This window comes from Nicotiana tabacum, chromosome 11 (assembly GCF_000715075.1).
Source record: "Nicotiana tabacum cultivar K326 chromosome 11, ASM71507v2, whole genome shotgun sequence".
Lineage (NCBI taxonomy): Eukaryota > Viridiplantae > Streptophyta > Magnoliopsida > Solanales > Solanaceae > Nicotiana > Nicotiana tabacum.
This window is the reverse complement of record NC_134090.1, coordinates 177,579,830-177,602,597: the sequence shown is the minus strand read 5'-3', so window position 1 is coordinate 177,602,597 and position 22,768 is coordinate 177,579,830. Positions and strand designations below refer to the sequence as shown.

Genomic DNA, 22,768 nt, shown 5'->3' with positions numbered 1-22,768 from the left:
TCACAAACCGGGACAAAGTCATGCAATTGAAGCCTTGTTTGTTCATCATTTGTTGGGAAAATGTTACCAAACACCAGCTGCAAATAAATAAATAAAAGTTAGCAATCATGATTTTTTTTTTTAAAAGACAACTTATGTATCAGAAATGCATAATTAATGTATCAAAAATGTATCAAAAATGTATCAAAAATGTATCAGAATGCATAATTCATGTATCAGAAATGTATAATAAATGTATCAGAAATGCATAATTCATGTATCAGAAATGTATAATTTATGTATCAAAAATGTATATTTTTTACCTGCTCCTGACTTAAAAGAAAAAACTCAATCCTCAACCTCTTAAACGTCACCTTCTTATTTACTTTCCAGTTAAGTATGTGTGGCACAAGATCTCCAATCCGGCAAGCGAGGTTTTTGCGAGTATAGGGGCAACATTCATAAAATCAACACTGGAATGCCAAAGGCAAACCACCATATCGATACATCTCTCTTTTGCTACGAACCTTATCCTTCATTGACTCCAATGTAGCATTAAAACCCACTTTTCCCCAAGGGAAAGTCTCAAAATCACTAGATTCAACCAACAGAAAATCATTCTTTGTAATCAAATCATCATTCGTAATAGAAAACAGGAAACTGTGAATGAAATACAATACTGCAATCTTTAATGCATCCTCATCAGATTTCCACATCTTTTTTAAGAAACAGTTAGTTAACAATTTCTTAGACACTTTGGACATGCTTGGAAAGTACAATTCCATCAACCGACTCGATTGGACAGATTCATAATCCTTATTGGGATCACCATTACACTTTAAACCTGTGATAATACAAATCTCTGCAAGTCCAAAGCGCAACTTGGTGCTATTCACTTTAATCCATAACTCATTATCTTTGGGTGACACTACTTCCCTAAGCAATAGTGAATGGATACGTTGGTTCTGTATAAAAAATTCGGGCAAGTCGACAAAATAACCAAAACATGTTCTTCTAAACATCTCAATCTGTTGATCATCCAAATTATCTTTCAAATATTTCACTACACTACATTTTATATCCACACTGATACGGGTACTATAATGATCACCTAAAGGAACATAGTAATCCCAAAGCTGCAAACAACACAAAAATATAAATATATATAAGCTTCATAACTATCACAATTACGCACTTTAAACATTACTTATACAATATGTGGATAAATGATACACTTTATATACAAAAGTTGCACATTACTTATTGACTTGATACACATTATATACAATATGAAAAAGAATGATACATTTTATATATAAATCTGGAACATAACTGCCACATTGGTTAAATTTCTACATATTAAAATAAACTAAGCGCACACAAGTCAAAGTTATATCATTAGAAAATACCTTCAAATCAGATGAGCTAGAACATTTTTGATCAGCATGAACTTTTCTCTTTTTTGATGGAACATCATCCCCATCACTTTTAGTCTTCCTTTTAGAACTTTTACCCTTGTCCTTCACAATATCCTTTCCCACTATTTTAATCTTTCTTTTTGAACTTGTGCCTTTTTCAACAACTACATGCTAAGCAGTGTGTGACCTCGTTACTCTATCGCTGGGAGTCCCGCTATGAGAACGAGTCCTTCTATCAACAAGGGTATTTTGCTTTCCTTCACTAGGGGTATTTTGCATTGCTTCAACAGATTTATGGGTTGCATGCCCCAAATCGCACCCAAATTCTGGTAAATCTCCAAAATCGTCATCATCATTCCTAATGAAATTAGGGTTATATTTCACTAATTGACCGTCTAATTTCAGAGAATTTGGAGATGCCTTCATCTTCCTTTTTGTCTTCAAAGACTTCTTTTCCCCCATTATAGAGACGACTATGAACAAAAATCGGAAAACCTAGAGTCGACTACGAACAAAAATCGAAAAACCAAATGAATTTTGACCTACATTGAAACAAAGAGTAAAATGCAGAAGCTGTGTTTGAGAAGAAAGGTGTTTTGAGAGAGCCGAGTTAACAGAGCGAGTTAAAAGGCGTGAGTGTTTTATGAATTATGAGCTAGTAGATGTAATAAGTTTGGGCCGGAGGGACATTTCGGGTCCAAGGGGAAAAACTTGGGCTATTAAAATTTTGCAGGGCTATACAAGGTAGTTTTCTCCTTATATATTCTCTCTAAAAAAAACTACTCACTTAGTTTGGCTTCCCTCTCATTTCTCTCATTGTATTTCTTCTTCTTTCTCTTCTCTTTCCCTCTCATAGTTTAGAAAAAATTCTTGCAAATTATGCAAAAAAATCAGTGAGATAAAAAGGTAATGTTAATCTCATATCAGGGAAAATTAGAAGCAAAAACTAAGAGAGAGAGAAAATACATTTCAACTTTGTTTTTCTTCTCTCTTCTTTTTTGGGTTGGATTGAACGAGTGAGTGTGATTGAAATTAGTTGAAAATACCTAAACGAAGCTATATACAAAATTTGAGCAAGATTAGAAGTGATTTAGACTAGTTTCAGGTAAAAAAATCAGACCTAAAAATTCAACTGCGATATGTGTATATCACGTTGTATATCGTGTACATCAGTGTAATCACACACAAATTTTAAGGACGTCTGTGTATATCACTTTGTATATCATGTATACAACATAATTTGTTTATGGACCCGTGTATATCACTTTGTATATCGCATAGATAACACAAATATTCATGGATATACACAGATACACACGATATATATAAGATATCACTGATGTACATAGAGATATACATGGGATACAATAAGGAATACACATGTGGAGTCGTCTTGAACTTGAGTTTTCAATCTGAAACGTATTATACAAAGAAAGAAAATAAAATTTTAATATAATTTTTTGATATACACATTATTATTATTATGTTATACACTATGATATACAATAATATAATTATTAATGTGTTATATATATTTTGATATACAGATAAAAAATTAGAAAAATAATTTTTCGGATACTACTAAAGATAATGAAACCTAATTTCTAGGATGATGGTTGCTATGAGAGGAGATAGAAGATTTTAAATATTTTTTGCTATTTTTAAGAAAAATAATCTTAATGGGGCTTATTTTTAGGATAGTGGTTGAACCATTAGAAGAGAGAAATTAACTTTAGGCTATCATATGCCAAATCCTAAAACGTTGGCTTTTTTACGCTAATTGACACTGTGTTTGGATCATTGTTTCTCATCGTTTTATAATGTATTGTATTGTATCGTTTTGATGGATACAACGTTTGGATAGAATGTATCGTTTGCTATTGTTAAATAACATCTTTATTGTTTGGTTTGATTGTATTGTATTGTACTGTACTGCTAAGTTTACTAAAACACCCTCAATTATTTTAAATACGATGCTTGTTGAGAAAAAGTGTTATTAATAAGTTATGGAGAAGACAAGGTACGAATCTTGATTAAGCAGAAGAAATTGAATAGATATTTAGAAAAACAAAATTTCAACCAAATGTCACTACATAAATTATTTCAGATTTTTGGGATGTAAGCAAAGATAATGCTGTAGATATTATTGCCGTGTATATAAATGATACCTTTTTCAGCCAATTTTTTCTAGGCACTTATTATTTAGAGGAAAATTCCCTTAGCAACAATGGAATTAGTTAAGAAAAGAGATGAAAACTAATCTGTAAAAACTTTGTTGGAAAGAGACGAGGACTAGGGAAGTACGTTGTTGACTAGTTGCACGGCAGAAAGAAGATGGAGACGAAGTACTTATTAGTTTGGTGAATATGATATAAATTATAGGGTAAAGAGTAAAATTGAAATATAGAATAATAAGTGTAGACATAATTGGAAAGGAAAATACAGAACAATCCCACCAGACCGATTTGGTTGTTTCATAAAATGGGGGTTTTCACTGTTCTGGAACAATGGATTTAACAATACGATACAATTAGCTTTATATTAACAATCAAAACAAACATTGTATCTGGGGTAACAATACAACCGGAAACAACCATCCAAACAATACGTTAGTTGACATGCCACGCCAAATCCCCTTTTTTTTTTTAACTATACCTGGTATAAAATTTACACGAGGTGCTTTAACATATATATATATATATATATATATATATAACCAATAAAGCACACAGTGAACTCAGATGGCTATTTGTGTAAAAGATGTCTTTGTAAAATGGCCTATATTTTCTCTTATTTAGAGATGGTCCAGAGCTTTAACATATAACCAATAAAGCAGACAGTGAAACCAGATGGCCATTTGTGTAAAGATGTCTTTATAAAATGGCCTATATCATTCATCTGTAATTTTCAGAACTCGCCGACTCATTTTCGAACTTTCATCTGTTTATTAGTATGGCCAAGGTACAGTTCTCAAACTGTTTGTGAATATGCTTAACTGAAAGTTGTTAACATTATGTCAAAAACTTATTTGTTCCTTCTGTTTTTGTCTGATTACAGTTTAAGGATTTGCTGGAGCAGTTGAATAGTGATGATATTCAAACGCAGGCTTGTGGCTCCTTTCCTGATGATATATCCAAAGCTATTTCCAAGCTCAATCAGGTATATATATACAATAAACAGGCTCTTAAAGTTTTGTTTCAATATTTGAAGGCTGGATATTATTCTGATAAACACGTTTTTAAATTAAATTAGTTGATCAACATTTGGAGTAGTTTTAGTACAGTAGCTTTAACTTAGTTGGATTAAAATTTGGTGTGTCGTTGTCAACTTTTCAGACGCGAATTTTGTGATCTTTGTGAGCACTGAAGAGCTTATTCCCAAATATGACTATGGATTTCTGATGAATGATTTTCTGTACTCGCAGCCAAGTTTTCCCGGAGTGATCATAGGAGGAGTGGCCTTTAAAAGTGGCTGCACAGTAGGTGTTTGAGAGAATTTCTGTTTGAGTTGAAAGTGGAGTAAATGAATGAAACTGATGGCAAACTTGGCTGCGAGTACAGGATAGAAGATGATTTGGATATGATGATGAAGAGTAATCTGTGTGAAGATGTAAAGGGTGAGATTGATTAGAATCTTTATTCTTTCTTAGAATGAATTTTCACAGATATGGGCAAGAGAAGGAAACGGCTGATGTGAGTCCGTTAGTTTTGAGGGGCATAAGTGTTCCAATGGGCTAGCGGTACAGACTTTTTTTGGGACCGAATTCAAAAATAATTTTGGCCGTTTTCTCTTTTCTTAATCTTTATAAGTGGACTAGATTTGTCTTTTAAATTCTAGAATGTTGGTTTGAAGGTTTCTTTTGTAAATAGTCCTTTATTTTATATTTTTGTTTTTTGTTTTGGGGGGAGGGGGGGAGGGGGGGAGGGGTTTCAATTGTTACAAGTAGTATCTTGAACAGAGATATCAGACACAATTAGCAAACTGAAAGTTCGCCACTGCAATGTGTTCATTAAAGAATATTGTGTTACTTATATTGCATATTATAGTGTTTTCTGAAACTCTTACCCCGTTATGAATTAGTTATCACTTGTTGAGTCAGTGAACTCATTCCTTACTTTTATGTCTACAGATACAAGTGTTCATTCCTATACCGAGACTTGAGCTAGAGCCAGTGTACTTCAGTGCTGAGCCGTACGTTTCCTTCCATGGGTGATGCTGGTTCCACTTCCTCTTTTTCTGTTGTTATGTTTCAGTTACACAGTTATTGAAAACTCTTAGTTGTATTGATCCGCGGACCTTTTGGGTGGTTGTAACTTTGTAATGCGGTAGACTGTGTTAAAACAATAAAAGGGAAAAAAAGAGACACTGTTATATATATTTTGCTAGTCTAGCATCTTGCTTATTACGCGTGAAATGAATGATGTGAATCTTGGGACTGTTGAGTGATGTAGTTTGGATGATATGAGACAGGTACAAAGATGGAATTTGTCTCAGTTACAGGGAAGATTTTGTCGAAATTTTTAAAGATTCGAACGCTTGCTATGATGGGTGAAGCCCTCTTATGCGCACAACCGCTGTTGAGTCGTGACAATACAGAATAGAATCTACCCGAGCCTAATACTGAGGCTAATAAGGCCAGTCAGCAATTGGTTGTTTTACAGTTCTTTCTGGAAAATATTCATCAGATTATTTTCTAAATTAACGGCTTAAGAGTAACGAAAGCTATGATCTGGAAAGACACCTTGAATGCAAGAAGGATTTGACAGGCATCTGTTCAGACAATCTGCTAGTTCTACACTGTTTAACCCTGTTAAACTTAATTGGTTTATGGCATATCTAAAAGAAGTAAGTAGAATATTCATTTGAGTTAAACATATGGTTTTGTCCTTTGAATTTTAATGCGCTTGCCTCTCTGTTTAGTACACAATTATTGATCCTGCTGGTACTGGCAACTAATAATAGCCATTTACATTAAATGTTAGCCTCAATAGACTATTAAAACTCAAATAGATAAGAACTGTAACGAAATAGCAGAAAGTTGAGAGACCTGTTAGAGATTTGTTCCACTCACATGGTATGCTTTTCATGGCAGAGAACTTATTGGCTGAATGGCAACTGGAGCACGTCGTCTACTCGCTCATACGATCTTCTAAGACCATCCAATCTCTGGCATATTGGTGGGAGAAGATGTGGGAGGTACCTTCAGTCGACTCCAACCTTTGCAAATGCTCTTCTGCACTTGCAATAAGAGGATGAGATAATGTAGTAGGTAAACTCATGGAACGAACAAGGCTGGTGATTTTTATATTTTCCACTGAAGCTAAAAAAATTTCCTTCTACTGTTTAAAGCCTATCAAGGATGATGATGATTTCTTGGCTTTGGTTTAGATACACTTAGTTAAGAATCTTTCTTTTTAATAATGAAATCCAAATTAGGTGCCTCTGTTACAGATTCAATTGAATCTTCTAATGCACAAAGAAGTCCTAAGACTGAGACATGATTATTGATTGAGCAGCTATTTAGGTTAATTTTTCTATTAAAGTATAATATATAATATAAAATGAGAAAATTCTTATTTTAGTCGTTGAGTTAATATGTGTTTCTTGTTTTGATCCTAATATTATTCCACTCAGCTTTTTCTGATCTTTGATTAAATCAAATGTGTGATTTTTGTTAATATTATTTTCTTAAAGTAAAATATGCTAAACACTCTTATAATATGATTCAATTGCAAATACACCACTTGCATTTTACAATCAAACTCTTACACCCTCTATAATATGAGATGTCACAGAAGTATTAGCTTTGATATTGTAACTAAGTATATTAAAGTAAAATTAAAATTTCAATTAACAAGTTGTTACACAATTAATTTTGTGAAATTTAAAAAGGATAAATATTTTCTGAAACATATATCTTTCAAACTTCTTAAATAGGAAATAACCACATATTAACAGTAATATTTTTTTTTAAAACATGGAAGCTATTGTAATATTTTATTATATATGAATTCCAGAGTTTATTTTGTTTGATTATTTATTTTTCTGTTTTTAAATATTTTTTATTAGAAAAATGGAGATAACATTATTATCATTATATTTGTGAGAGATATCTATAGTATAGAGATGTATTTGTTTGATTTAAAATAAGTGAAAATATCTAATGCCTCATTTGTTTTTTTTTTTAAGATTAAGACGTCTGAATCTGAATACATATCTGAAATTCAAGATGTGTATTAATATTAAGACATCTGAATCTGAATACACATCTGAATATATTAAGATGTGTATTAAGATCTGAATGGAAATAATTAAGACTGTTTGATTTTTAACATCTGAATGAATAAAATTTATCTTTATTTGAAAATTAATAAGCATAAAATTCAAATGAAATACTAACTAATATAATATTTTATCAATAAAATATATAGTTTTTAAAAATATGATAGTTGTTGGTGGTGATGGCTAATGGGTGAATGCCGACTAGATGCGGTGGTTGGTGGTAGTTTTGGTTGATGATGGTGGTTCATGCTAGTAGCTAGTAGTGATTGGTAGTGGCAGCGATTATGATTGAGGATGGTGATGGTGGGTGGTGATAGTTAATAATGTCGGGTGGTAGTAGTAGCTGTGATTGAGGGAGGTGGTGGGTGGGTGGTGGTAGGTTATAATGATTAGCAGTGCCGGTTGTGGTTGTTGATGGTGATGGGGTGGTCAGTTTGTGGTAGTTGAGGTGGATGAGTATTGATTGTGGGTGAGAATGATGGTGGTCAGAGTGGTGGGGATAGTAGGTGGTGATGGTCGATAATGGAGGCTATGATTGAGGATGATGGTGGTGGTGGTGGCGGCGGCGGCGTCATGGTGGTAGTTAATAATGGTAGGCGGTGGCGGAAGTTAATGATGAATATGTGATAACATCTTAATGAAATTAAGTCTTTGTTATAGATCTTAATCATACAGACCTGTTCAGACCCACTAAGTGGTTGTGAAGTAAAAAAACAAACACACTTAATGATTAAGATCTGAATAATTAAGATTCAGACTTTAAAAACAAACGCACTTAATGTCTGAGATCTGAATGATTAAGATGCAGACCTCCATTAAGTAGTGCAAACAAATGAGGCCTAAACCACTTCTCTAAACCTTAAGTCTTAAATAGGAAATAAACACTTATTTAAACATCAACCAAAATAAGTATTTGATTTAAAATTCAGAGTTTATCAGTATATAATTTTTGCTTAAAAAGAAACTGGAAAAACAAAAAATAAGAGAAGCTCCTCTTTCACTGGCCAGAAATAATTGTAGTGGCAAAACTCAGGTGTGATTTTTCAATGCTTTCTTGGAATGCAGAACTCCATTTGTGAGTTCAATTGAGCTTGAGCCATTAAAGTATCGAGAACGAAGAAGCAGTAATACAACAGTGGTAACAGCAGCACCTAAGGCGAGATTATTGATTCTTTTCAAGTCTAATGCTCCAAATAGTAGTAGTAACATAATGCAATTTGTGTGGTGGCATAAGTTAGAGCACCTTAGAAAGCCATTTTTATTCTACCAACTTAAATTTTGAAAAATTAACAGATGATGCCAACTTGTTCAGCTGTATTTCACTGTAGTCTGTATATGATTATTGTTCTTGTTTAAGAGAATCCCTACCTACTGGACTGACTTTTCCCAGGAGACTATGTCTTCAATTTCAAAATCAATAAAATAAGGGCGAGTGGGCAATTTTATATGCGCTTCATACTTGGTCCTAGGAGTTTTTTTTTAACACTAGAGAAATGGTTGACAATTCGGGCTTTTGGAGTACTCATTCAGCCTTGACCTTCATACAACAACAACAATAACGACCCAGTATAATCCCATAAGTGGGGTCTGGGGAGGGTAATATGTACGCAGACCTTACCCCTACCCCGAAGGGTAGAGAGGCTGTTTCCAGGAGACCCTCGGCTCAAAAAGCAACAGGAGCCGATATATTAGTACCATAAAAATGCATAATAAAATAACAGCAATACAAGAGATATGAAATACAGAATACGAAATACGAAAAAGATGGCTGGTATAGTAAAACTAGCAGGTAAAGCCCTGCATCAATAGACGACCAATGACATTCTTAGTCTAACTCCTAACTGGCTAGTCTCACTCTATTGTGCTGTAGAAATATTCACAACTCTCCCTAACCTACAACCTTAATGCTCGACCTCCATAATTCCCTGTCAAGGGCCATGTCCTCAGTAATCCTAAGTCGCGCCATGTCCTGTCTGATCACCTCTCCCCAATACTTCTTAGGTCGCCCTCTACCTCTCCGCGTGCCCACTACAGCCAGTCGCTCACACCTCCTCACCGGTGCATCAATGCTCCTCCTCTGAATGTGCCCGAACCATATGAGTCTTACTTCCCGCATCTTGTCCTCCATGGGGGCCACGCCCACCTTCTCTCGAATATCTTCATTCCTAATCTTATCTATCCTTGTATGCCCGCACATCCACCTCAACATCCTCATCTCTGCTACTTTCATCTTCTGGATGTGTGAGTTCTTTACCGGCCAACATTCAGTTCCATATAACATGGCAGGCCGAACCACTGCTCTATAAAACTTACCTTTTAGTAACGGTGACACTTTCTTGTCACACAAGACTCCCGACGCTAACCTCCACTTCATCCGCCCCACCCCTATACGGTGTGTGACATCCTCGTCAATCTCCCCGATCCCCTGAATAACCGATCCAAGGTACTTGAAACTACCCCTCTTGGGAATGACTTAAGAGTCAAGCCTCACTTCAACTCCCGCTTTCGTCGACTCAACTCCAAATTTGCACTCGAGGTATTCCGTCTTCGTCCTGCTCAACTTGAAACCTTTAGACTCAAGAGTATGTCTCCAAATCTCTAGCCTCTCGTTGACGCCGCCTCGTGTCTCGTCAATTAGAATAATGTCATCAGCAAATAGCATGCACCATGGCACCTCCCCTTGAATATGATGAGTCAGTGCATCCATCACCAGGGCAAATAGGAATGTGCTGAGCGCAGACCCTTGGTGCAACCCCGTAATAACTGGAAAGTGTTAAGAGTCGCCTCCTACTATCCTAACCCGAGTCTTAGCTCCAGCATACATGTCTTTAATCACCCTAATATAGTCAACCGGGACCCCTTTATCCTCAAAGCATCTCCATAAGACCTCCATAGGAACCCTATCGTACGCTTTCTCCAGATCAATAAACACCATGTGGAGATCCTTCTTCCTATCCCTGTACTGTTCCACCATCCTCCTAATAAGGTGGATAGCTTCTGTGGATCGCCCCGGCATGAACCCGAACTGGTTGTCTGAAATAGACACCGTCCTTCGCACTCTCATTTCTACCACTCTCTCCCAAACTTTCATGGTATGACTTAGTAATTTGATGCCTCTATAGTTGTTACAGCTCTGGACATCACCTTTGTTCTTATACAACGGGACCATTGTACTCCACCTCCACTCTTCAGGCATCCTATTAGTCTTGAATATAACATTAAACAATGCAGTAAGCCATTCCAAGCCTGCTCTACCCACACACCTCCACAGTTCAACCGGAATTTCGTCTGGCCCGGTAGCTCTGCCCCTTCTCATCTTACGCATTGCCTCCATGACTTCATCGATCTCAATGTCGCTACAATTACTTAATTCATGGTGACTGTCGGCATTCCTCAATTCCCCAAGTATAATATCCTGATCCCCTTCTTCAATTAGAAGTTTATGAAAGTAGGTCTGCCACCTCCTCTTAATCTGGTCATCTCCCATCAAAACTTTGCCGTCATCATCTTTTATGCACCTCACTTGGTCCAGATCCCGAGTTGTCCTCTCTCTCGCCTTAGCGAGTCGGAATAACTTCTTCTCCCCACCTTTGTTCCTTAGTTCCTCATACAGACGAGCAAAAGCTGTCGTCTTAGCCTCCGTCACTGCCATCTTCGCCTCCTTCCTAGCTACCTTATACCTTTGACTGTTCGCTCTCTTCTCCTCCTCGTCAGTGCTCCCTACTAACCGCAGGTAAGCCGCCTTCTTTGCTTCCACTTTACCTTGGACAACTGCATTCCACCACCAATCTCCTTTGTGGCCACCATTGTGGCCCGTAGATATCCCTAACACCTCTCTCGCCGCCTTTCTTATACAGTCCGCCGTCGTCGACCACATTGTGTTTGCGTCCCCACTACTTCTCCAAGCTCCCATTGCCGATAACCTTCCTTCCAACTCCTTAGCTTTATCCTTAGTTAAGGCGCCCCACCTAATCCTGGGGCGTCCTTGTACTGACCTCTTCTTCCTCCTTATCCTAATACAAATGTCCATCACCAAAAGCCTATGCTGCGTTGAGAGGGTCTCACCTGGGATAAATTTATTGAAAACGAAGTCATAAAACCCGGGTTTTGACTGTTTTTACACACATCCTTAGGAAGGAATTGACATATCTGTTACCACTAGTTCGCAGTGCCCATACATGGATCCACGTGGATGAGGATAGTGATGTACGAGATTTTTTGAATCGTATCCAGATTTTAATCACAAACGCAGGTCAGGACCGTCACTTGCTTTGTGATATTGGAAGCTCTGAACAGGATCGTGTTACTCATGACACACTTCAAGAGATTTACCTTCTCAAGCCAGACATGATTTTATTTCTAAGACTGCTTCCCAAGCTCGTCCGAGCATTTGGTTTTGTTCCATCTGCTGATGACAATCTAGAGTTTTTGCTAAACTACAAGGCAGATTTTGTTGCTCCTGTGAAGGAAAAAATTGAAATTTTCAAAGGAAATCTGAAAATTCTGAAAGGTTTTCCCGTCATGCTAAACAACTCTAATTTTCAGTCTAACGAGTTCAATAATCTCTTCTGTGATCTTTTTACAGTTGTGGTAGAAAAAGTATCATATTATATCACTTTACTTTGTCTGGCAGATGAATTGGATGAGGATATGGCTGATTGCATTAGTTTTATGATGATAGATCTGCTACAGAGCATACAACATGCTAAATCAGATATCCGTTCTTATGTTGCAGGCTTGAAACTTTTACACACAACTATAGAGTTCACTAGGGAATTGGATGTCTTGTTCATTTCATCCTAGAAGCACCAATGACTAAGCTCAATTCCTGGTCCTATCTACCTGTCTACAACGATGTTGTTCAAAAACTCCAAATTTCGCTCAGGTTACTGCTGATATATATCTTATGCTGTGGTATCCATAATGAAAGCTTGACAATATTTGATCTTGTAGTCAATGAGTTTTGGTCATTCATTAACTCATTAGACAACCGAGAAATAAATGAAGATTTGGGCAAAGAATTTGATCTTGCTATATCCCATTTGGTGCAAAAGATGGAGCCTATGGCCTCAAAGATCTTAAAGGGTACTATCGAGAAACAAAAGCCAACATTGCCCTTTTCCCAGATTGATAGTTTGGGATGTATAGATTTGGTATCACAGAATTTGCTGAGATTGTTGAATCATAGTATTTATTTAATTGCTCAGACAGAATATTGGATTGAATTTGTACTGGCTGAGATTAAAATTTTCAAACTCGAAAATAATGTTGACCAACAAGGAGAACGTAAGTAAGTGTTAGATGTTTGCAATCATATGACCAATTTATTTGTCAAATTTGAGCTTGTTGAAAACTTCTTGGTTGATCTTTCTTACAGATGGAAAAATCATGTAGACAATGTCATTGCAGAAATTAAGCTTTTCAAGGACATTGTTGAATTTGTGCATATCTTCATGGAAAATAAGGATGTCCCAAGTGATCGTCAAACATCAAAACCTAGCACTCCAATCATTGATGAAGCAGTTGTAGGCTTGGAGGACCAGATAGAAATATTAATGGCACGGGTAATTGGTGGAGGGCCCGAGCTTAATACCATTCCTGTCATTGGCATGCCAGGAATTGGCAAGACAACACTCGCCAAAAGAATTTACAATGACAGAAGAACTTCAGATCACTTTGATATTCGAGCATGGTGTTCTGTTTCTTCTAGACATACGGTGAGTGAATTGGCCCTAGATATTTTTATTTCTATCATTGATTTGAGCAATTATACTTACAAGTTAAAGGGAGGGAAGGAGCTAGATTATCCTTATATTTTACGCAGACAGTTACATAGAGGAATATATCTCATCGTTTTAGATGAAGTGTGGGATTCTGATATATTTGATGAGTTGCACAGGTGTTTCCCAGATAATAATAATGGAAGCAGAATCCTTGTTACCAGCGGCCGAAAATATGAGGATCCATTGTTTGATGAACCTCTTTTGGTTCGCTTGTTGACTCCGGATGAAAGTTGGGAGCTATTACAAGTGAAGTTTAATCACCTTATGTTAGGATCGAAATAATATGGTGCATGCGGAAACTAACAATACAAAGTTTGGTGGACGATAAATAAGATGACAAAGGAAAAATATACTAAACTAAGCATAATAGTTTATAATAATTTGGTCAATTGATCTACATATGATAAAACTAATATAAAAGAAGAATAACTATCGAGAGAAAAATCTCCCCCTAAACAAAACTCTTTAATGACTACATTGTTGATATTTTTGTGTTCTTGTTAGAAGCAGAAATCCTTAATTTATAGATGTGTAAAATTTGTCTTCCAAGAAAAGGATTAAACATATTAAAGAGATTTAATCCTTTTAGGAGTCTTTTTCCATTCCTTCAAGAAAGAGAGTCCTAATAAATTAGAAAATCAAGGCAAAATCCTAACACTTTAGTTTCTATACTTAAGAAGAATTTCGCGAACCCCCAATTCCAAATGAGAACGTACTGTCCTGCTGAAGTTGGGAAGGAAATTGCCGGAAATTGTCGAGGACTACCTCTGGCCATTGTTTTGGTAGCTGGGTTTCTTGTCAATTTAGAGGACAACAACAATTGGCTCACCATTACAAAGAGGCATAGAAAAGGCTCTATATTTTACTACGCTAAAAAGCTATATATTTTACTACGCTAAAAGGTTCTATATTTTACTACGCTAAAAGGCCACTATTCTTTAAGTAAATAAATAATCTAAACTAAATAAAAACAACAAACATATAAACATAACATTCACGAAATTACATATAAAACAGTAAAAGATACTTATGAACAATTTTATTAACAATAAAAATTATTTCTCAACTTTTAACTATTTTTTTAAAACACTAATAATTTAATCCGGGTAAAAATAACATACAACACAAATCAACGTGGAAACACATTCAAGAAAACAAATATCCATATGGTCTACGAGTTTTGACATAAACTAAATCGGAATACCCCGATTTATATTTTTTGAAATGTCGGAAATTTAAAATTTTGAGCCCGAAAAAAGGAATCCACAACAATCGAACGCTTATTGGATTGTATGCGGGACCTACACTCTTTTGTGTGATGGGTGGGACCCAAGGATTTTTTTTAAAATCGGAGGGGGGGGGGGACCGCAGAAAGTTTTTTTTTTTTAAGTTTGAACCAGTGGTTCTGTCGTGGGGAAGAAGACGAGTTTATATTTTTTTATAGGAAAACGCAGTATAATACTACGTTTTCCTAAAACGTAGTACTATACTGCTTTTTCTTATTAAAAACGGTTTATTTCCTAAAACGCAGTCTTATACTACGTTTTATATTAACGGCTAACTTTACGTTAAACTAAAACGCAGTATAATACTGTGTTTTATTTAGAAATGCAATTTTTTTTTAACTGTATAAACGTATTTTGAGTCCAAAATACTATTATTTTTGTTTCGGACTCCGCATAAGATACGCAAGTGGATAATGTTTGTTTAATGAAGTGTTGTGTTATATTCTAATACTAACATAAGTAGACTATAATATAAAATTATGTACAAACAACCGCGACTAAGACAGATATGTTTTATTCTTAAAAGTCAATTCCCATGTCTGAATTCTTCAAATTTGGTATAATTAAGTATAAATATAATTAAAAGTAAAAAATTCCTCAATAGAAAAATATTGACGTTTTTTATCATCAACTTGTACAATAAATGATTTCGTGATCATCTCGAATACAGCTTAGTCAAAGCAATCTCTCAGTCTCTAATCCAGCTCATAATTTTATTTTGTCACACAAAAATTACAATACTCTGACCAATATAACAGAAAAGTCAACATAACCTTTTGTTGACTAACATGGACTACTTTTTTGCATCAGCACATCCACATCAGAAAAGTCAATATAATGTTTTCTGTTAATTTTTGTAGCAGTCACTTTCGCGGACTAAACACATACATTTACATTAATGGAAATGTTAAATGTGAGCAAAAGGTAGAGAAATTGCTGATCAATCTTGACTCTTGACCTTCTACTTCCTTCCGTTTGTTTATTTCTGATCTGCAAAGCCATGGACTTGGAATCTAATATTGGCGATCTTATCGAATTTATTAAAAACGAAGTTATAACCGAAAGGTCGCCCCTTCATGATCATGATCATGATCATGATCATATAGTGACGCTTTACAAGGAATTAATATTTCTGTTTCTACTTGTTCGCAGTGCCCCTTCATGGATCAGCGTGGATGAGGATAATGAGTTGAGAGATCTTTTGGATCGTATCCAGAGTTTGATCACAAAGGCAAGACGGGACCTTCATTTGACTTGTGATATTGGAACATCTGAACTGGAACGTGTTGCTTTTGACCTACTTAAAGAGATTTGGCTTCTCAAGCCAGACATTGTTTTAGTCCTTAGACTTCTGCCCAAGCTAAGATATCCTAGATACACGATTCGAGTCCTGGCTGGGTGCATCGAATCTCTCGTTTTCAATCTAGAGTTTTTGCTGAAGTCCAGGGCAGATTTTGTTGCTCCTGTGAAGGAAAAACTTGAACTTGTCAAAGGAAATCTAGAGTATCTATACCGTTTTGTTTCCTTCATACTTAAGAACTGTATTCGTGAGTCCAACGACATCAACAATTTCTGCAATTGTGTCGCAGGTGCAATAAAAGAAACAGCAAGTTGTATCTCTTCACTTTGTTTGGCAGAGGATTCAGATGATGATTGCATTAGTTTAATCCTTGTAGATCTACTACAGAGCATTAACCCTGCTAAATCCGATATCCTTTGTGTTTATATTGAAGCCCTAAAAGTCTTACCCTCATTTCTAAGCTTCAGTAGGGAATTGGATGACTTTGCAGCGGACTTTGTTAATTTCATCCTACAAGCGCCGATAACAGAGCTCAATTCTCGGCCTTATCTTCTGGTCTACAAAGATCGTATTCAAAAACTCCAAAATTTGCTCAGGTCACTGCTAGTATATATCTTATGCAATGAAGTTCAAAAAGAAAGCTTGATAATCTTTGATCTTGTTGTCAATGAGTTTTGGTCGTTCATTAACTCATTGGACAACCGAGAAATGGATGAAGATTTGGGCAAAGAATTTGATCTTGCTATATCCCATTTGGTGCAAAAGATGGAGCCCGCGGCATCAAAGATTTTGCAGTATATTATCGAGGTAAAAAGGCCAATTGGATTGCGCTTTTCCCAGATTGATAGTTTGGGATGTATAGATTTGGTATCGCAGAATTTGCTGAGATTGTTGGATCCTAGTATTGATTCAATTGCTCTACCAGATCAGATTGAAGTTGTACTGGCTGAGATTAAAATCTTCAAACCTTTTCTTGAAAATAATGTTGACCAACAAGGAGAGCGTAAGGAAGTGTTAGATGTTTGCAATCATATGACCAACTTATTTATCAAATTTGAGTATGTTGTTGATAGCTTATTGGTTAATCGTTATTCCACACGGAACAATCATGTAGACTATGTCATTGCAGAAATTAAGCTTTTCAAGGACGTTGTTGAATTTGTGCATGTCTTCATGGAAAATAAGGATGTCCCAAATGATTGTCAAACATCAAAACCTAGCACTCCAATCATTGATGAAGCAGTTGTAGGCTTGGAGGACCAGATAGAAATATTAATGGCACGGGTAATTGGTGGAGGGGCAGAGCTTAATACCATTCCTGTCATTGGCATGCCAGGGATTGGTAAGACAACACTCGCCAAAAGAATTTACAATGACAGAAGAACTTCAGATCACTTTGATATTCGAGCATGGTGTTCCGTTTCTCCTAGACATACGGTGAGTGAATTGGCCCAAGATATTTTAATTTCTATCGTCATTTACAAGTCAAAGGAGTGGAAGGAGCTAGATTATCTTGATCTTTTACGCAGACAGTTATATGGAAGAAGATACCTCATCGTTTTAGATGAAGTGTGGGATTCTTATATATTTCATGAGTTGCACAGGTGTTTTCCAGATAATCATAATGGAAGCAGAATTCTTGTTACCAGCGGCCGAAAATATGAGGATCCATTGTTTGATGAACCTCTTTTGGTTCGCTTGTTGACTCCGGAAGAGAGTTGGGAGCTATTACAAGTGAAGTATAATCACCTTCGCTTCTGTACGCAAAAAGAATTTCGCAAACCCCCAATTCCAAATGAGAACTGTCCTGCTGAAGTTGGGAAGGAAATTGCCATAAAATGTCAAGGGCTACCTCTGGCCATTGTTTTGGTAGCTGGGTTTCTTGTCAATTTAGAGGACAACAACAATTGGCTAACCATAACTGAAGAGGTATTTAGTTCAGAAACTAATCGTGATGTAGGAGACTGCAATGAAATAATAGAATTGAGCTACAAAAATATGCCTGGTTATCTAAGACAATGTTTTCTATATTTTGCGGCATTACCAATGAGTACAGAAATTTCAGTTTCAAAACTAACATGGTTATGGGTTAGTGAAGGATTTTTACGGAGAGATGAGGTGAAGAAACCAGAGGATGTAGCAGAAGATTACCTGAATGATCTTATTGGGAGGAGCCTTGTAATGGAGGCCAGAAGAAGTTCAAAGGGCGGGCTGAAATCATGTCGCATTCATGATTATCTATATCATTTCTGTCGAGACAAATCTAAAGCCGAAAAGTTCTTGCCAGTGGCATCGCGGTTTGAATTTTTCTTTCTGGGTAACGAATCGTGGCGTAAAGATTTATTTCTGGATAACGAATCATGGCGTAAAGATTTATTTCTGAATATATCCCTTACCCGCACAATGATATATTCTTCTGAACCCGGTTGGCACCGCTCCTGGCCAAGTCCTCTTCCCGAAGGTCTATTTCCGCGCGTCGATGATCTTGTTAGAGTGTTGGACTTGGGGTGCATCAACATTGGCAATATCTTTCCAACCCAAATAAAATGGCTTGTGCATTTGAGATTTTTGTCACTTCAAGGTGACATCACGGTCATGCCCTCTTGGATTTCCAAGCTCTGGAACTTAGAAACTTTCCTAGTGAAAGGAACAAAAGGTGAGGTAGCATTACCAGATACATTTTTCAGTATGAAGAGGCTGAGGCATGCTCATATAGATAACTGTACCTTCTCAGATTCCAACTTGTCACAATTGGATTGTTTGCAGACCTTATCCACCCCATCTCTTTCTTATGACAAAGGGAACATAATGAGAAGTTTTCCTTTCCTTCAAAAACTAAAATGCATATTTTTGGAATCTTGGGATCATTCTGAGAAGCTGGGAAGCTCTTGCAATCGATTTCCAGTTTTGGATTTCTTGAATCAGCTTGAATCGCTCAATGTGATTTATCAAGGCGGAGTGCTTCAGCCTTGTGAATTTAACTTCCCCTCAAACCTTAAGAAATTGACCTTATCAAAGTTTCAGCTGCCATGGATTGAAATTTCTGCAATTGCAGCATTACCAAACCTTGAAATTTTGAAACTGCTTTCAAAAGCTTTTGAGGGAGAAGAATGGAATGCGAGTGATGAGGAATTTCCAAAACTCAAATACTTGAAATTGGGAAATCTGAACATTACGCATTGGAATATATCAGATGATGCCTTCCCATCTCTTGAGCATATAGTGTTGCAAACATGCAAGCAGCTCATTGAGATTCCTTCTGAGTTTGGTGATAGTTGTTCCCTGCAAAAGATTGAGGTGATCTTGTGTGGAGACTCTGTTTCTCAATCAGTCAGAAAAATTGAGGAAATTCAGTGTGAAGAGATGGCAAACAGCAAGTTCAAGGTCATCATTCAGAACCCAAACAGGGACTGAAGAAAACGAATCTCGTCTTCAATCTCCACGCTCACTTGTAAGTAAATTTGAGATACAATTTTTATTCTAGGCTAGTATTACTGTTCTCTATGTATATGTGTGTGCGCGCACGCGCAAGAATACATGACTTTTTGTCCTCTTAAATTCGTAGAATCAAGTCTCCTACTGTCGTTAAATCTGGACGATTTTCAGTTCGATCAAAAAATTCTGGACGATTTTAGCCTGAATTGACTTCCTTTTGGTTTCTCTTTGCTATTTTGTTTTCTCATTTACAGCTTTGTTGAAATCTCCTCTGCCCCTTCCCATTCCAACCTGCCCAGGTGTACATGATGATTGAAGTATACTGTTTATACAGAGAGATTATAAATGACCTAATCTTAAGTAAATATTAGTAAAAGAAAATAATTTAGGCTGACAAAATGAAAAAGTAGCTAGTGAGTTGGGTTTTATGTCATTTAAGTAAGCTTTTATATGTCACTAAATGCAGTACTTTTTCTGCTAAACCAAGGGATATTTTTTTTTTTTTTTTTATTCAAGTATGACCTAGTGACATAAACTTGTGTAAATATGTATTTAGAACAGACAATTCTCAAATGGGGGTACTAGTATCACCTCAAAATTTGTACAGCAAATGTTTTCATATCATCAGTCATTTTTTTTTTTTTTTTTTTGAAACAACAAGAAAGAAAAATTTGAAAATTGTACTGTACATCTTCTTCAAGTAGAGAGCTTCCATATCAAAATGGATGATATGGTCTGGTTACGATGATTTGTTGATTTCAATCTTGAAGCTTTTTAGATATTCTGTCGTAATTCACATATCAGTTGTGGATGGGTGATTTAGTCTCTATATGGTTTTGGGTAACCCTCACGAGCTATCTTTCTGGTTTATCATGGTATCAAGAGCGAGACTCATTCCAGTTCTTGGTTTACACGATGTTGAGCTCCTATATTATGTTGTCTACACTCCAGTTGGCAGACCTAGGGTGCCGGGGGTGTCAGAATTCCCACATTGGTTATGGATGGGTGATTTGGTCTTTTTATATAATTTTAGGCACTCACTTCATGAGCTAGCTTTTATTGGCCCAAGGTTCATTTCTTATCAGGTTCTATTCAGTCGGTCATCTCAAGTAACTTTTGAGTAAAACAATTATCTTCGAATAATGTGATAGCTGATTTATTTATGTAACTTATAAAGGTCCTATATGAAAGTGTTTTTGCATGATAGTATCTTTTTTTCCTGTTGGTCCTTCTAGATCTGAGATTACAGATTCTTGATTGGCTATTCTTGGAAGTTGCATAAACATATCCTATAAATCTTAGTTATTTTGACCTGATTTCAGTCTTTGGACTGGCTATTCTTGGAAGTTGCATATTATGGCGTTTTCCGAAACCCCTATTCCATTATGAATTAGTTGTCACTTGTTTGAGTCAAGGAACTCATTCCTTACTTTTATGTCTACAGATGCAAGTGTTGATTCCGATCCGCAGACTTGAGCCAGGGTACTTTAGTGATGAGCCGCAGGTTTCCTTCAATGAGTAATGCTGGTTCCACTTCTTTTTTCTCTATTGTTATGTTTCAGTTTGACACTTATTGAAAACTCTTTGTTGTATTTATCCATGAACCATATAGGTGGTTGTAGTTATGTAATGCGATAGACTGTGTTAGTCTTCAGGAAAAAAAAAAGTATTAACACAGTTATATATATATTTTGCTAGTCTACCATCTTGCTTATTCCGTGTGAAATGAATGACGGTGACTCTTGGGATTATTAAGTGCTGTAATTTGGATGATATGAGACAGTTACAAAAATGATGCTTAGTTTTAGGGGAAATTTTGCCGAATTTTCGAAGACTCAGAGACTTGCTATGATGGGTGAAAATTGGTTTTTTACTGACCTATAGTCGGGTTTTCAACGACACACTTAAACTTTGCGAGGGGCCTATTACCCCTGAACTATTTCAAAATGAAATAAATGTACCCTTAAAATGTCACAAGTATATCTATGTTATGTGGTGGAGTACACGCCCATCAATGCTTTATACCACTAAAATTATTTTTTTATTTTATTTTTTTCAATCTTCTCAGAGGATAGTATAAAAATAAAAAATAGAATCGTTGTCGTCGCTGGAGAGAAAACCGTCGCTAATGGTTTTGATACTCTCAAGGCTCGGAGTTGTCAAAAAGGGATGTTGTTGGGTCTTTGTTGTTGCTGGAAAAGGGGATGTAAGTGTAAAAATGAAAGTGGGATAATTTTGAAAAATTGGGTTTGGAGAAAAGGTGAAAATGGTGAATTAAAGATGAAGATTGACACAAAATATAATTTTGGGAATTGGGTTTGGTAAATCGTACAAGTTGTTCCACTCCTCAAGAAATCCCCTAATTTCAAAATTCTTGTAATTTTACCGTCCCAATCGAGAGAACCAATGGTACGCAGACCTTCGGCAAACTTGCAGCAAGCTTTAATGGACTTTGATAATCTCCGAGCAACATGACCAATTAAAGAAAAGGGCTGGATTTCACAACAAATAGAAATAAATTAAAGGAATATTGTTTTAAGTTATAATGATAATTATTAATTAATTATATAACCTTTAATTATAAATTATAATATGAATTATAAAATATAACTAAAGTTAAAGTATCCAATTATAAAATAACACATGAAGACATTAGTAAATTTTTAAGGCAGTTTTATGCTCTCATACGCCTCCAAGAAAGTGAACACACTTTCTGCATTGCATCATCTCTCAAGGAAATATTTGTTCCACTTTAAAATAGTTCGAGGGGATAAGTGCTTAGTTGGAAATTCGGCTATAGGTCAGGAAATATTTATGCATTTTCTCAAATGCAGATATGATATTCCTATATCAAGTACATAAATACACAATAAAAAATAAACTATTTTGGTATGTAAAGTTAAAAAGTTCCATTAGATGATGCATGAGGAGAATGCTAACCCATGTAAAAAGTAAACAGTTCCTCAAACAACTTAGCTGCTTCTGATCAGAGGGAATAAAAAAACTTATGATGAGCATCAGGGGCGGAGCTAGCTTTTCAGTTGCGAATTCTGCTGAACTTAGTAACTTAGTCCAAATTCTATATTTGTCTTAATAAATTTATTAAATTATATACAAATTATTTAATTAGAACCCAATAACTTAAAAAACTAGAATTTCGAACCCATAAATTTTAAATCATGACTCCACCTCTAATGAGCATTTATAGAAAAACTTATGGTGGTAGGTCATGGCCTCAGTTAATGTATCTAAAAAAACATTTTGACAAACTATTGGGTCGTTTGG

At 35.9% G+C, this 22,768-nt stretch overlaps 1 protein-coding gene across 16 annotated transcripts; it reads left to right on the top strand.

The window, feature by feature from the left end:
* The first annotated feature begins 4,221 nt into the window (after positions 1 to 4,221).
* On the top strand, positions 4,222 to 21,185 carry LOC107808512 (putative late blight resistance protein homolog R1A-3). 16 transcript variants are annotated; one of them, XM_075225774.1, is made up of 8 exons: positions 4,222 to 4,358; positions 4,455 to 4,556; positions 4,822 to 5,013; positions 5,527 to 5,588; positions 6,490 to 6,666; positions 12,415 to 13,396; positions 15,901 to 19,499; positions 20,928 to 21,185. In XM_075225774.1, exons 6-7 carry the CDS (start codon positions 13,332 to 13,334, stop codon positions 19,460 to 19,462), a joined length of 3,627 nt encoding a protein of 1,208 aa, XP_075081875.1. In that variant the 5' UTR covers positions 4,222 to 4,358; positions 4,455 to 4,556; positions 4,822 to 5,013; positions 5,527 to 5,588; positions 6,490 to 6,666; positions 12,415 to 13,331; the 3' UTR covers positions 19,463 to 19,499; positions 20,928 to 21,185. The 16 variants fall into 16 exon arrangements, with proteins under 16 accessions (XP_075081875.1, XP_075081871.1, XP_075081881.1 ...); XM_075225770.1 differs by having other exon boundaries at positions 5,527 to 6,242; XM_075225779.1 differs by lacking the exon at positions 4,222 to 4,358 and having other exon boundaries at positions 4,381 to 4,556; positions 4,822 to 4,875; positions 4,958 to 5,013.
* Positions 21,186 to 22,768: the final 1,583 nt, after the last annotated feature.

What these genes read in the sequence shown, in the direction of transcription:
- LOC107808512 (XM_075225780.1), top strand. Translation starts at nt 13,332, where the DNA reads ATGACAGAAGAACTTCAGATCACTTTGATATTCGAGCATGGTGTTCTG. An exon ending in CTGTTTCTTCTAGACATACG is followed by an intron (nt 13,397 to 15,900) that starts GTGAGTGAATTG and finishes ACTTGTTCGCAG; the next exon opens with TGCCCCTTCATGGATCAGCG.